Source organism: Ochotona princeps, chromosome 8, assembly GCF_030435755.1.
Source record: "Ochotona princeps isolate mOchPri1 chromosome 8, mOchPri1.hap1, whole genome shotgun sequence".
Taxonomy (NCBI): domain Eukaryota; kingdom Metazoa; phylum Chordata; class Mammalia; order Lagomorpha; family Ochotonidae; genus Ochotona; species Ochotona princeps.
Window position 1 is genome coordinate 50,148,945 of NC_080839.1, and position 16,045 is coordinate 50,164,989.

A 16,045-nucleotide genomic window follows, 5' to 3' on the forward strand; every position below is an offset into this window, starting at 1 on the left:
GGGGGGAAGCCAGGTGGGGCTTCTCCCTCAATATCCCCCTTTACCTCAGATACATGATGGAAACAATATTGACATAATAGCATTACCCACTTCCCTACCCCCCTGAACCTTTTTTTTTCTCTTCTCTCTCTTTTTTTTTTTCTTTCTTCTTTTTCCTTTAAGTGTAATTAACTATGTAAAGATTGTCAACAATACAATAAAATAGATTAAAAAAAAAAAAAAGCTGGATCTACATAGGCAGCTGGCCAGAGAGGTTTCTGAGCAGTCGGTACAGGACTGGACTCTTTTTCCTCTCTATCTTACTGTTCTCTTCTCTCAACCTTATCTAGCTTATCAAAACCTGGGAAATAAAAGGATGCTGGAGTTGGAGGCAGTGGAAATCCTTTCTAGGACTTACAAGATGGACTCACTAAGAATTGTTAAGGATTAGAATTATTAATCAAGATTTCTAATTACATTGTAATGACTGTACAATTTAATACCAATTCCAGCCTTACTAAAAATTCTAAAGCTTTATCTAGCAACAGAGGAATAAAATGAAAAACTTTACACCACAACAAAAAATTACTCTAATTATTGTATTTGGAATATATACGTACCTTATCTTCTTGGCTACGAAAATAATACAGGGCCTTTCCTATAAGTGTACACCAGACTCTCTTGGAATATCCATGCTTTACCTGGAATCACATTTCAATGAAACAAATGTAGCTCAGAACGTTGACCCTTTAAGGAAAAGCTTATATAGTCTATTTAAATTTTTAAATATACAGCTTGTCCAGAATATTAGAGATCTTCTAACTAAACAGTCTAAATGCTGTTTAAGACTTACCTGTTATAGCAGTATGGCATATTTGGCTTTGTGCTCATCGGTCAATATTTAGTGTGTTTACAATTACAGTGCTTAGGACTGAGGATACACAGATTTTAAAGGTGATAATTTCACCAGTAAGTATATTTCAGTCTTCCAACAGTCTAGTGACCCTCTGGGTTAACATCCTAAAGGCAGAAGCCAGGATATTAAAGCCTAAAGTTGTCTAGCAATTTCCCAAATGTGAACGGTTCATATACTCAAAACTACTGGATGCCAACTCTAAAAGCGATCACACGAAATAATAAAACGTGATTACAAGTTATTGCTCTACATCAAGTACCTCTTACATCAGGTCCTATGTTGAGTGAGTGGAACGGAATTTGAATCTAACTTTTGATTTTCAGTAGTCTGAAATTGGCAACACTCCTGGATGGAGATACGAACAAGGTACAGTTTTGTAAGGACCCATAACTTTATGAACAGCCAGACAATCAAATCAGTAGCCTATTACAAAACCACATCAAGAAGATAAGAGTTTACGTTTATGTGCATTTTATGGAAGCCATTGAACTAAAATACTGATTGGGCAATGTAGATTTATTATCATTTGTTTTTTCTTGAAGATCTCCTGCCCTAGGCATGTCCAGGTAGAGACTTTCAGATCTTCACCGGACAACTTTACCTATTTCGTCCAGCCTTAGAAAACACAAAGAAAAGCATTCTCACTAATAGACAAGGCTGAAAATAAATCCAATAACCCTAACGTAGAATGTGATGTGCTAAGTTGTGCTTGTCCTATATTCCCACTCACCTGCCAACAGGCCTGCCAAACTAGCCCTACCATCTCCTGCCTTGAGGCTAAACCTACTACAATCTGGAGAGGCCCAAATGGAAATCAGCAATAGTCACAGCCCCAGATTCTGTTGCCACAAGGAAGAAAAGTGATGGAGGAATGGAAAGGAAGTGCTTTGGGAAGGCAGAAGTAGTCAGGAGGGGCTGATACTTAGGGAGGCCCTAAAGGAAGTTAAGAAGCTGTTTGGTCATCTGGGGGAAGAGCAGATCTGGGAAAAGAGTCTGCTAAGCTACGGGCAGGGGGCGTCTGAGGAACAGCAAGGAGGCCTGAGGTTTTTTTTTTTTTAATTTTTATTTATATAAAGAGGGCAGATTTCATGTATCTGATAGATCCCATTCTCCTTTTTATTTGCATTGACTTTTACAAAGACATAATTTTTATCTATGGTATAATCGCAGGCTTATTTTACTGCTAATTATAATCAATAAGTAAAAAGTAGCATGACCACAGTGCATAGCCTTATTTTCATTCTTTTTCTAATTATCATTGTCCTCCATGCACTTTCACTCTTAGAATGACTATTTTAGGTTCTGACAATATGTATTTATTTTTTATTTTTATTTTATTTTTTTATTTATTATTTTTAATTCATTAATTACATTGTATTATGTGACACAGTTTCATAGGTACTTGGATTCTCCCCACCCCTCCCCAAACCCTCCCACCAGCAGCCAAAATGCCCATCAGCAGAGGATTGGATAAGAAAGCTATGGTTCATCTACTCCATGGGATACTACTCAGCTATTACAAAAAAACAAAATGCAGTTCTTTGTGGCCAAATGGGCCAAACTGGAAACCATAATGCTAAGGGAAATGAGCCAATCCCAAAAGGTTAAATACCACATGTTTGCCTTAATTTAAGATGATATGATGTTATGTATAACATGTTATGTATGTTATATGTTGTGTATAAACTAAAATTGAAATGTCAATGAGGTGGTCACAGAAGGTGGTGAAGAACTCGCATTTACTTTTAACATATTGGTTACTCATTACTATGTCAATTAATTCCATAATGATGTAAATTTTTCTGATGGTATGTTGGAGCTTTTAATTGATCGGGATGATACTCTGTTGGCTCTGTCTTCAGACCAGAGAGGGTATACCTAAGAAGCCGTTGAACTTGACTGGACAATAAGATGCTGGACTCTATGTTTGGTATATGCTTGCAATGGGGGAATCTCAACTGAACAGGAGGCCTGAGTTTCTGAGGCTGAGTAAGTGAGGGGAGCAGAAACTAAGACAGAGTTAGGAATGGGGCAGAGCGAATGTGGATTTGGCAGAGGTTACTACCATTCCCTCTAATGACCTATATTTCCTTTGTATTTTAAAAAGATGTACGTCTTTGAAAGGCAGAGTGACAAAGAAAAAGAGGGACACACACACACACACACACACACACACACAGATGGATATTCAATGTGCTAACATTCCCCATGTGCCATTTACAGCTAGAGCTGAGCCAGGTTGAAGCCAGGAGCCAGAAAATTCATCTGGATTTCTCAGATAGGAGGCAGGAAGCCAAATACTTGGGTCATCATCTGTTGCCTCCTGGGGTGCACATTAGCAGGAAGCTGGATTTGATCCACAGAGTTGCCAGGACTCAAACAACTCATGCTGTGGGATAAAGGCACCCCAAACAGTGGTTTAGCCAACTGTACAACCATGGCTGACCCTTGGCTTATATTTAAATGGACCATTCTGGCAGTAATACATTGAGAAGAATTGTTGCCACAGCGAACTTCCTAGTAGACAAGTCAACCAAAAGCAGAAATGATTCGGACTTTGAGGCCTCATGGACCAAGGCTTTAATTCCAGTTCTACCACAAACAATACAGATGATCAGGCAACAGACAGAGCCTCATGCTGTACACTCTGTCATGCTGTACACTTCACAGGGCCACTGTGATGGCCAACTGAGAAAATGCAAATAAAAGACAATGGTAGTTACACAGTAAATGCTGCCTTCCTCACTGTGAATAATAAGTAGATCACATGTTTTCTTTTAAACCCACATATCCAGCTAGGCTTTGGACTTTCAAAACAAATAACTCTACCATCATCAGTTTGATGGATTTAGAATGTTGCCAGAGAAAACAACAAAAACAAAAATGTTTCATTTGGCAAGACATGTTTCAGTTTAATTAAATTTAGAAACATAATTATAGGCAAATATCCTGGCAATCTGAAATAGAATTATGCAGGGATCTTTTTCTTCTTTGAACAAACTCCAGAAACAAGCCTCATCAAAACTGTAGCATCATGTGTCTGGCTACAGACAGTGTACTGAAACTATTTATCTTTGCAAAACAACCGTGGTTGCCTTTGGAGAACTGTAAATTAATGGAGAATTTTGCCAATTCACCGTGAAAGCCATGCTTTAAAATCTCTTTGATGTAAATGTTATTATATGAGGATTTCTTAAAGTGCTGACTTACTCTGAAAACATTATAATAACACCAATTACAACAGAAGAATTCTTACGAAGATTTAAAACTAATCACAAGGCTTTGACAAACTGAAAGAATTTTTTATTTTAACGTTACATACACAGCAAAGGCATATCACACCAGTCTGTTTTCAAACAATGGAAACAAATGGCGTGTCATATCGCAACTAACCTTTGAGGTCTCGGAAAACATCACCTGTTGTCCTCCCTCCTTGCCTGTATTCTTATCCCTGTGGTGTTCTCTACTTCAAGTCTTGTCACCAACCTTACGAAGCTCAATATCAGCTGCTGTTTTTTGAGTGTTTATTTTGTGTTAGGCACTGTTCTAATGCACCTTACATGTTGAAACACTTGTTCAGTCCTCCAACCCCCCTCTGTGAGATTCCACTGTTATTATCTCCTCTTACAGTTATAGCTGAGGGTGGGAAGGCACACAGCCTGTGATACCTTATTCAAGGACACACAAATGATGAGTGCTAGCAGCAGGGCTTGTGTCCAGGGAGTCTGGCTCTATGTCCCTGCTCTAGTTTCTTTGTCAAACTGTCCCTACATTCTTACTCACCACGTGTCCAGTAAGTTTTGTCATTCTTCCATTTAAAAAAAAAATCAACCTTCAATTTGTTTGAAAAGCAGAGTGACACAGAAAGAGCGAGGGACAGAGAGCAAGAGATTTTTCCATCTTTTGATTCATTCTCCAAATCACCACAATAGACAGGTTTGGGCCAGGCTGAAGACAGGAGTCAGGAATTTCCATCCTAGTCTCTTTCGTGGGTGGCAGGAACACCAGTGCTAGGGCCATTTGTTGCCTTCCCAGATGCACTGGCAGGATGCTAGATTGGAATCAGAATTGTTTGGATTCAACCTGGCCCTCTGATACCAGATGCCAGCACAATAAGCAGGAACCCGACTTGCTCCAGCACAACACCAGCCCAGATCCTTCCATTTTGTCACCCATGCTTGGGCGACAGCCTAGCTCTTTCTTCTTCACTAAGAACTGTTCTTTTTTCATATAACCTTTATTCTTCTATCACCATCTCCTTCCAGCTTATTCCCACCACCCGTATTCTTTGACTTTACTCATAACCTGAAGTCCATGGATCCTTCCATTTTATTCTAGATCATCAGTTCCCTCCTGGCTTCCTTTCTTCTAGCTGCCTGAGATCTCATGTCTGATCATGAAACACATTCCTATACTTCTAACAAAGCAACTCAACACAATCTCATTTTTTGCTTTTAAATAATTCAGTGGAAATAATGTGGGAAGATAGAGACAGCTACAGAGGATTTCATGAAATAATATTAGCTATAGTTAGTAACTATTGAAATTGGATGATGAATACATGAGAGGTCATAATGTCATTCCCTCTACTTTCACCTATTATTGAAAATCTCCATAACAAAGCTTTGATTTCAGATCATCACCTTTTAGGAAATCACCATTTCACATGATGGGAACATAGGTGCTTATTGTAAAATTCCTCCACAGTTTTGCTGCAATCCAAAATGAGCAGAAACTGACAGTGCCATGCTGATAAAAGCACAAAGATTAAAGTAATTCAAAAACCAAATGTGGCAAAGTAACACTTAGCCACGTGATTATATTAAACTCTTAAGGTTTGATACACACATGGTCCTTGGAACAAGAAGAAAAACTCGTACACTGCAATAAGAATGTGATTTAATGTAGCACTGTGTTCACTGAAAAAATATATAATTTTACAATATCAGGGAGTCCTCTAACGCTTCAAGAACTGAGAATAGATTTCATAGCTATGTCACATTTTAGGGAAAAACAAAAACAAAACATGACATTTTTCTTTATTGAATACATTGGTGAAATCTTTCTTCCTTTCAGTGCAGCTGACTGGTCTTTGTAAATATATTTGAATAGCACCTGACTATACTCCAACATTGCCATTAAGTATACATTACTTGGTTGCCCAGTTCTTTTACTTTTCAAATATTTACTTTTTATATAACCAGAGCACATGAGTGATGAGCAATTATATGTGAGTAAACATTGTATCACATTCTTCCAAAAGTAACCAAAGGAACTTTTTAAAACTTGAACAAATATTAAGTATAACTCAGTACTTATCCTAAAAGATGCAGAAAACTCAGTTTAGCAAAAATAAAATTATATGTAAACAACTAATATGCCTTGATATTTCCTATTCAAATATTTTTCTATGAATATATATAATAACAATGGCATAATAATCCAACGATGCATTCGACTTTTCACCTAGAAATCCATAACACATTTCTTTTTTTTTTTTTTATTGGAAAAGCAGATTTATACAGAGAGAGACAGAGAGAAAGATCTTCATTTGAAGATTCACTCCCCAAGTGGTTGCAATGGCTGAAATTGAGCCAATCTGTAGCCAGAAGCCAGGAGCTTCTTCCAGGTCTCCTATGTGGGTTCAGGTTCCCAAGGCTTTGGACCATCCTCTATTGCTTTCCCAGGCCACCAGCATGGAACTGAAGAGAAGTGGAGCAGACAGGACACGAACCTGCAGCCATAAGGCATCCCAACACATACAAAGTGAGGATTTAGCCACTGAGCCATCGGGCTGAACCTCCTAACACATTTCTGAAGTATTATTATTTTACAGCACCCAAAAGGCTGCACAGTAAGGCATAATATTATTGTGTGAACTGTTCCCTATCCTAAATCAAAATTGATTTCCAACTGTAAGAAACATGCTTTGCAAAGAATCTTTGTGGGGTAATGGACATTTTCTATATCTTAATAAAATGAGAGTAAATCTTTCAAAACTCATCAAAATCTATATGGATGATCTGTACATTGTAGAATATATTACGAGAATATGGGAAAAATAAAGTATGTTGTGATAGACATCCTTATTCTTAAATCTTCTGCAAATAAAGACCATTTGTTAAGGATTTTTTTTTCCTTTTTCTAAGTAACACTGCTGGATCAAAGGCATGTGTAGTGTATGGACCCACTGTGATGGCTCAGTGGCTAACTCCTCACCTCACAAGCACTGGAAAAACATGTGGGCACTGGTTCATGTCCCTTCTGCTTCACTTCTTATCCAGTTCCCTACTTGTGGCCTGGGAAAGCACTGAGCAGTGGCCTGGGGTGGCGCAAAGATTTGGGACCCTGCACCCATGTAAGAGACCCAGAGAAGCTCCTATCTCCTGGCTTTGGATCGGCTCAGCTCTGGCCGTTGCAGCCACCTGGGGAGTGAACCAGTGGATAGAGGATCTTTCTGTCTCTCTCTCTCTCTCTGTAAATCTGCCTTTCCAATAAAGAGAAATTTCTTTTTTTTTTTAAGAAAAGGCACGTTGTATATAGCATGTGCTATTCATTCATTTGTTCATTCAAAAAGATCTACTAGCACTTTGGCCAAGGTATTGACAGTCTTCCAGGCTAATACTCTCACTAGCAGATCCTTAATCTTTATTGAGGATGGGTTACAAAAATCTGAAAAATATCTTCCCTTTAATCAGTTTTTTAAAGTGATTCCTATATATTTTTGCTTTTAAACAACTTCATGATGGTAAAACATTTTCTCATCTTATTGAGCTTCTGTGTTTCTTCTTATAGCTACTTCTCTCCCATCATGTCCTTTGTTCGTTTGTGCCCCAGTTTTAACCATTCTTTATTTTGTGATTACAAAAACTTGCTGAATATTAAAGATATTAATCAAGTTGAAGTTTTTCACTTGTCTTTAAAATTCTGCTTACAGAATTTTTGATAGAGCATTTACATTTTTATAGTTTGTGGTCAAAGTCATTTTCGTCTTTACGGTTTTTGTCTTGGGCATTATATTTATATTAAATTTGGGCAATATAATATAGATTACATTCGTTCCTACCCCAAAGTGACATATATATTCAACAAATGTACCTTCTAACACCCACCTGAATCATCAGTAGGGCTACTTCTCATGATTGCCTGAGACACATGGATTCCTACCTTAGTGAGTAAGCCCTTCATAGTTGGTTTGCCTTCAGGCTGCAGGAAAAGTGGGTTGGCAGCTTGTACTCGAAGAACATTCTGCAATACTTTAATCCATTCCTCCAGTATATTGGGAGAATCTGCAGTCAAATAGTATGTGTGCTTTTCAGTGGTTAACTAAAATGAGGTCAAAAAGGTATAGGAAAGGAAATTGTGAAGATTTAGGATTTCATCATCCCCTGTCCATTCTTTAGACATCATTATTTAACATGAGATCAATCGGTAAAGCTTGAATCCCGGGTTCTGAATAAAGTACTCCATAATAACTTAGAATATTGTAATCATTTCTTGGGATTTTCAATAACTAAACTTCCATTTAGGCTAACAACGTTTTGCTTTAGTTTACTTTAAAACTTTTCGTAGCATTAAATGTGGGAGTCGTAATTTTATATTTTTATTACTTGTCACATTTTCCTTTTCTCCCTCAAATGTGTTATAAGGTTCCTGATTTTAGAAATGAAAAGCGGAATGGCAACTTTAATAAAGAACATATTTCAGCAATTAAAAAGGAGCTTTTAGAATACAGTAATGAAGAAGTCTAATATAACTAAAATGAGTAAAATGAAAAGATCTTACACATGAAGGCACTTCAAAAAATTGGTAGAAAACTAAAAGGTTAAAAAAAGGCAAATGTACTTGGCAAAATATTTTTAAATCCATATATAGCATTTTCACAATATATGCTTTTTATGAACCCTTTTTGAAGACTGCTATATGCCTGGAATTCAAAATTGCTTTGTACCAAAACGATTTAAAATTTTATTTTCCATGTGCTTGTGAAGTATTCTTGTTTAAAAAGAAAAAGTCTTAGAAATAACATGTAATCACATTTCATGAATTTGCAATTTCTCGGTTTCAAATCAACCAAACTGACAGTTTCCCAAATATTTCAGAAGTTTACAGATGATTCTTAACTGCCAGGCTCTATGACAAAGCTTTCCCTGAATGGCCCCTGTAAGTGAGGTAGAACCCACTGGAAACACTGACAATGTACCTTTCTGGCAAATGTTGTGTTCCAGCTTGCAACGGAAGCAATGTAAAAAAACAATGGTTATTGGAAACATTTCACAAATAATGTCTGAATTTAGTTGCATACATAAGTGTCACAACAGTCTACCCTTTATTTGTTTTATTTTACAGCCTAGCGGTCTTTCGTTTTTTAATTACTCTCATTATGGCATGATTTCATAAGGTATGGATTCCTGCAACCCTTCCACCCTCCCATGCATTCTGACACTGGGGCTCCTCCAGATTCATCAGCCTGGCACTTGAGTACAAATCACAGCAGCTTCCTCCTTGGTTTCTTTCTTTCTCTGATTACTATCCCTCACACCTTTCAGGAAGGATCTTGGCTCTTGGAGCATTTGCCATGTTCAATTTGCACAGGAACTCTCTTGGCAAGACTCTTGCCCTTGTTTATCTACACTGACAATAGCATGCTGGGGGACACTGTTGACTGTTCAATCTGGCCATGGTAACATTCAAGGGGCATTCCTTTTTCAGTAGCATCCAATCCCATGATGTCTACATCAGTACCTTTCTTGTAGGGATGGGAAGATGGTGGTTCTGGCACAAAGGCAACAGACTGCTTTTTAAATGTAACAGAAACTGGCTTTGTGTGCAGGTGAAACAGGTAGCGGCTATCCCGATGTGTGACTTTGCAGCTCAGTGCCTCTGTTCTGAAAACATTGAAGTGTTATAGGATCTGCCGCTCATCCGTCACACATTTTTTGATTCCATATTAAACTATAACACTCTTGAACTTAGCAATACACCCATCAGATAACCCTTTCCTAAAATAGCTTGACAGTTGGAGAGCTAAAAACAGCTGGCAGACTAAATAAATGAGAATAAAAGAGGAAAAAACCAGAGAAAACGTAATTTGAATTACCCAACACAAATTTAGCTCACATTTCAGTTTTAACTACAACATCTTGGTGTTTTATGCACTTTGGAGGCATCAACTTGATCCCAAAGTGATTAAAAAATTTAAATCATCCAATCTCATTCCCATTAATATAGCTAATTTAGTGTTTTGCATGATACAAAAAAAAGAAAGAAAGAGAGAGAAAGGAAAAAGTACCTGAACTGTTTGTTTGTTATCTCCTCTTAAAATATTACAGGATGCACTAAGTTCAATATGGCCATGGGGTTTTCTAATTACATCACTCTGTATGAAAGGAAGAAAATGTAAAGTGACTTAGTATAACAGCAATACCAAGAGAGCTTTTGTGGCTTTAACTGCATTACAGAAAAGAAAAGCAATCACGAGCTTGACTTAGAGTTTAATGAGTTCAGAGCTAAACAGCCAGCACTCTTCACTCACCGGAGATTTGTAATAAAGTAATTCACCACCTTTAAGGACAAACCATCTTCGCTTCCAAGTCTTGACTTTACCACCCATTTTTAATAAATAGCCAGATTTTTCCAGTGGTTCCTAATGAAAAGAAAAACAGTTTTAAAATATTTTATGTTGCCTTTTGGGGACTTAAACTCATGAATTTATTAACTTAAGAAACCTGATTCAGAGTTTACATTTTTCCCGTTATCACTGGAAGCTGAGCAGGTTTTAGGGACCTTCTGTTCCGGCTGCGAGCACTCGGTGTCAGGGGAGTAAGCATCGGGGGGAATAGCATAATCGCTTTCAGAAGCCACAGAGGACAGAGACACACCTACAGGAGCAAAAAAATAGATCAAGTCAGACCTCAGCACCAGCGTGGTCCAGATGCCACCTTGGAATTCTCCTACAAAATGCAGCTATTCCTAAAGCACAAGTCTCCAAGACTCTCATTCACTTGGCCCTGAAGAACTACTCAAGCAGAAAACAGAACTAAGGGGTAGAGACTGTCAAGCAAATCTCTAGCAGTCAAAGGAACACAGCAAGTATTTTAGTATAATTACAACCTCAGCTATTTTACATAGGTAAAATATATGTATTAGTATCAATATGTCTTCTAAAGAATTTAAAATATATATTTAAATGTTGATATATGGGAAAAAACACACCACACTTACTCTTATAATCACATTTATTCTTAAAAATTCTTTTACATTTTCTTTGAAAGACATACAGACATGTGTTGGTTCACACCTAAATGCCTGCGATACCCAGGTGAAGCCAGGCTAAATCCAGGAGCCTGGAACTTAACCTAGGTTTCCCATGTGGGTGGGAGAGACCAAAGTATTTGGGCAATCAGCTGCAGCACAGGGTGCAGAACAGCAGGGAGTTAGAATTGAAAGCAGTGTCAGAACTCAAACCCAAGTACCCTGAGATGTGATATGGGTATCCCTATGGTAGCTTAACTGCCAGCCACACTAAATGCCCCCCTCATTGGTTGCATTTAAAGTAACTTCACATACACACACAAAAAACCTCATATGATTTCATTAGTGTCTTTCATGGAAACACTGCTAAACAGTTTATAGACTGCAAAATCTCTGATACAGGAAAGCAATACTATCGAAAGTCATATGGGGCCAGCGTTGTGGCACAATGCATTAAGCTATCACCTGCAATGCTGGGGCATCTCATAGGAGCTTGAGTTGAGTCCTGGCTGCCCCACATCTTGAACCACCTCCCTGCTAATGTGCCTGGAAAAGCAGCTGAGGACAGACCAAGTCTTAGGGTCCCTGCATACATGGGAATCCCAGAAGAAGCTACTGGTTTCTGGCTTTGGTCTGGCCCACCCCTGGTCATTATGTTCATCTAGGGAGTGAACCAATAGATGGAAATCTACATCTCTCCCTCCCTCTCTGCTGGTAACTCAGCCTTTCAAACAAATAAAATAAATCTCTATGAGCAAAAGATTTAACAATAAACAACCTACTTCCTTTGCCAACAACTATAAAGTAAAAATCAATGGATTACTCTCTCAGTAATTTACTTGCCGTAATTTTATTTTTGATGATGTTTACATAGTTGATTAGGGTGGGAAGGGTTGAGGATTAGGGGAAAGTAAGTGAGACCATTGTTTCCAAGTTTTCTCTTTCTTCTTCCTGTATCTGGGGGGAAGGAGAGAGAAGGGGAGAAGCTGCACCCACGTGCCAACTGCCTCAGTACCCCGGATGGGAAATGGCCACCCCATGTCATCCCAGGGTCCCTGGGGTGAAGCATTCTCCAAGGGTTCTGCTCAAGTGATTTTGATAGAAAGAAAGCTACTTGTGAGTTGCACATCACATTTGTAGCATCATTTGATATATTTGAAGATAGTCAATAAAATAAAGGACTTGGGCCATTATTCATTATATTATCCAGAAACTTTTAAAAAGTGCTTATTTATATTTATGGGACCTACGAGGGCAATGATACTGTTGTGATCCTATTTTTAATTGACTCAGACAAGTAGCTGTTGTGATAATATTTCTATTGTTCATAGTTTAAACGCAATTTAGATCTACAAGGGACCTTACATATCATCCTGATTAATGTTCTCATTCTCCAGGGCGACTAGAGCCCAAAAAATGAAAAGGTTTGTCCTAATACAAATAACCAGGAAAGGACAATGTTGGAGTACACATCTCAGGCTCCCAGCACTACGGTCATTGTGCCAGGCACTGTTCTAGGTACTAGAAAAATCTCCCTCTCCTGGAGCATAGATTTTTAGTGTAGGCTGATGCAGAGAATAAGTTCTAGGGAAAAATAAAACATAGAGCAGACTAAAGGGAATAAAAAGTGCTTGTAACAGGAGGGCCAAGGACTTCAATTTGAATGGTGTGGTCCTGGTGGATCTCACGGGGAATGCATCATTTGAGTAAAGGACCAAAGAAGATAAAGCCCTCAGTCATACAGACACCTGGGGGAAGATAACCAGTAGAGGAAGAAACATTACAATCTTGAAGCAAAATAATGCCTCGTGTTTTGGAGGGACAGAAAAAGGCCCAATGAGCCAGAGTTGTGGAAAGGAGGAAAAAGAGGGGGAAAAAGTCAAAGGCAGAAAATCACAAAACCCCTAAGGGACTATGAGAAGCCACTGCAGTGTTTTGAGAAAAGTGGCATGACCTGATTTTGGTTATAGGTGGGCAAGATGAAAGCAGGGGGATCAGTAGAAGCCAAAATTTGAAATGAATGAAAACTGAGTAGTTCAACTGAAGCTGAGACGTTTGGGAGTAGCTAAGTGTTCTATGGAACACAGCTTGAAAACTAACAGGTATACCATGCTGTAGTAAAAACTTTCACCAAACATAGGTTTAGTGGGATCAGATGTCTCTGTAACCTCCACCTATACACAAAATCCCTTCAAAACCCACTAAACTCAATGCAATGCCCAAAATAAAGTTTGGGACATTTTCCACTTTAAAATCAGGCTAACAAATACACTGATAAGTAGGTGTTATTTTCCACCATTTTACAATATAACGAGTTTAGTTGAAATACTTAGCTACTTCAAAAGGATTACAAGAACGTGGAATTAAAGTATAAATTTATTTTGTTATAAAAAACTTTTAAATACATACAGAATTGTTCATGACACATAATTTCTGTGACCTTGTTGGATAAGTCACTCCACCCCACAAATTATTCAAAAATGCCACAAAGTATAACAGAGAACCCTTCATCTTGGTTTATTATTTGATTTTATTCGCACAATTAAGTGATATCTCTCTCTGACAGATAAGCCTTTAAAAAGGGGGGGGAGGGCTCAGCAGCGTGGCCTAGTGGCTAAGGTCCTCGCCTTGATCCCATGTGGCCGCTGGTTCTAATCCCGGCAGCTCCACTTCCTCTCTGTCTCTCCTCCTCTCAGTATATCTAACTTTGTAATAAAAATAAAATAAATCTTAAAAAAAAAAGGCGGGGGGAGAGATTGTATGGCTTACCAGGAATCACAAAGAATTAAGGAGAATTAAAATTGGAATATAAACATCTTAGTCTTTAGTACGTTTTTCCCCCCTGAAAATATGGTTCCAAGATATTTTCTTTTTATTTATCTATGTATTTTCAGAGACAGAGGTAGATATCTTCCACTACTAGTTCACTTCTCAAATGCTAAAACAACTAGGGCTGAACTGGGAGAAGCCAGGAGCCTGAACAAAATTCAAATACCCATGTGGGCAGCAAAGATACTAATGTTCTTTTCACTGTGATCTGAAGCCAGTATTAAAACCTGTCACAAGGACAAAATCCCCAAGACATATTCTGAATGACCAGGAGTCGTCAAGCTGCCCTGTGATTTTCCCTCACCTCGTTTCATGGCTCTGGGGCTGCCCAGCCCACTCCTGCTGCGGGTGTCTGATTCTGACGTCCGGGAGCTGGACCTGGAGCTGTCTTCTTCCTCCGAGCCTGAGGAGTCATCCAGGAAAGGGCTGCTACTGATCTGGGTTGCCTTCTGAAGAAACATAGAACAGTTTCCCTGTGTGTGTCCCTACAGGTCCCTATCTCTCAGGAGGCTGAACATTCTAAGCTATGGAATATGATGTTTCCAAAGGAATACAGGACTAGAATTTGCTCTTAGCAAAGCTATGCTGGTAAAAGCCCAGTTCTCAACAGCAGTGTGTTTGTCAATTACCAATGATTCCAACAATCCTTACTTGAACCACTCCAAGCTACGAAGAGGAACCCAACATTGGTGCAACGGTCTTTCCAACTTAGGAACTTTCACCCCTTCACTAACAACATGCTTCCTTTAAACAATTAACAGCCAAGGAAGCGTGATGGGAATCACATGGAACTCAACAAAAACAGACCCAGACCTCTACTACTCTGATAAGAAAACATATTTTCTCCATATCTTTCCATTTCTTCTTTTTTAATGATGTATTTATGCAGACTTCTAAAACTCTCTACAAAGGAATACTCTTGTATAAAACGTTCAGAATGGAATCTGGCACTGGAATAAACAGTCTTTTGATCCATGATGAAGAGAACCACATGTTCAACAGTAGCAACAGTGAGTTACCCCCTTCAAAGTAGTGTACACTGGGGTTGTCATATTCTTGTATAGCAGAGATGTATAAAGTCCCGATATGGTATAGGAAGGCACTGCAACACAATCTGAAACAGAAAACATTTTTAAAAAAATCTAACTAGCATTTCAGTCTATTTCTTACGAATGTAAATTAGGATAATTTCCAACCAAAGGGAAACTGTATGAACACAAAGGGTTGCTGGTTATGTGGGCTAGGAGGTCTGGCACTTAAGAGCTTATCAATATACTTTAGTCATGGTTCATTACTTCCTTGTGTGTGCCAGCTCCTCAACTAGACTGTTAGGCCTCTATTTTATTTATTTATTTATTTATTTATTTATTTATTTATTTATTTATTTATTTATGCTATCTCCTCACATACTTACCTCAGGCTGGGTACAACCAAGAAAAAACAATCTTTCACTAACAACAGATTCCATAAACAGGAACTGTGGAAGATAATACAAGAGGGCTTCAAAAAGTTCATGGAAATGGACTAGAAAGATTATAGGCATGTTTCATCAGCTCTCTGAAGTTCCCCATGTTTTCTATTCTTGTCTCTCTTCTTGATTTGGCATCTGAAGTTGAACGGTTAGAACATGACTTTGTGAATGGTAAGAACAATGGACCATACAAGAGGAATAGACCATCAATGGTTACCCCTAAGAGGAACAGAATGTCAATGGTTACCTTTAAATTATGAGAAAGTGGTAGACCAGGGAGAGGACTAGCAGAAGCAATGAAAGGAAATGTCCTCTTTTTATTTATGATAGTTCTTGGTTTTTGTTTTGTTTTTAATTACAGATATGCACAGTTTCTATGATTTTTTTTCTAAGAAGGAAAGGGTAAGTATGCTTTAAACTTGGAGGGAAAAGACATGAGTACCAATATTTTTATAATTTTAAATAACTGGAGTGCTACAGTTTTTTCAACTTTATCCTCTTTCCTGTACACACACTAACCAAGTACTCTTTACATCAGAGCTTAATGTATTTGCACCCCTAATACCAAGTAAGATGAAATTCAATGCTACAATTGA

At 38.2% G+C, this 16,045-nt stretch overlaps 1 protein-coding gene across 1 annotated transcript in view; it reads right to left on the reverse strand.

The window, feature by feature from the left end:
- Nucleotides 1-16,045, reverse strand: part of PLEKHH2 (pleckstrin homology, MyTH4 and FERM domain containing H2) — a 97,041-nt gene that overhangs the window by 31,745 nt on the left and 49,251 nt on the right. The window contains exons 10-16 of the mRNA XM_004582768.3: nt 14,998-15,092; nt 14,283-14,427; nt 10,640-10,776; nt 10,431-10,541; nt 10,188-10,274; nt 8,063-8,221; nt 600-680 (exon numbers count right to left, since the gene is read on the reverse strand). Coding sequence (XP_004582825.2) covers nt 600-680; nt 8,063-8,221; nt 10,188-10,274; nt 10,431-10,541; nt 10,640-10,776; nt 14,283-14,427; nt 14,998-15,092 — 815 coding nt within the window. The remainder of the gene's footprint in view (nt 1-599; nt 681-8,062; nt 8,222-10,187; nt 10,275-10,430; nt 10,542-10,639; nt 10,777-14,282; nt 14,428-14,997; nt 15,093-16,045) is intronic.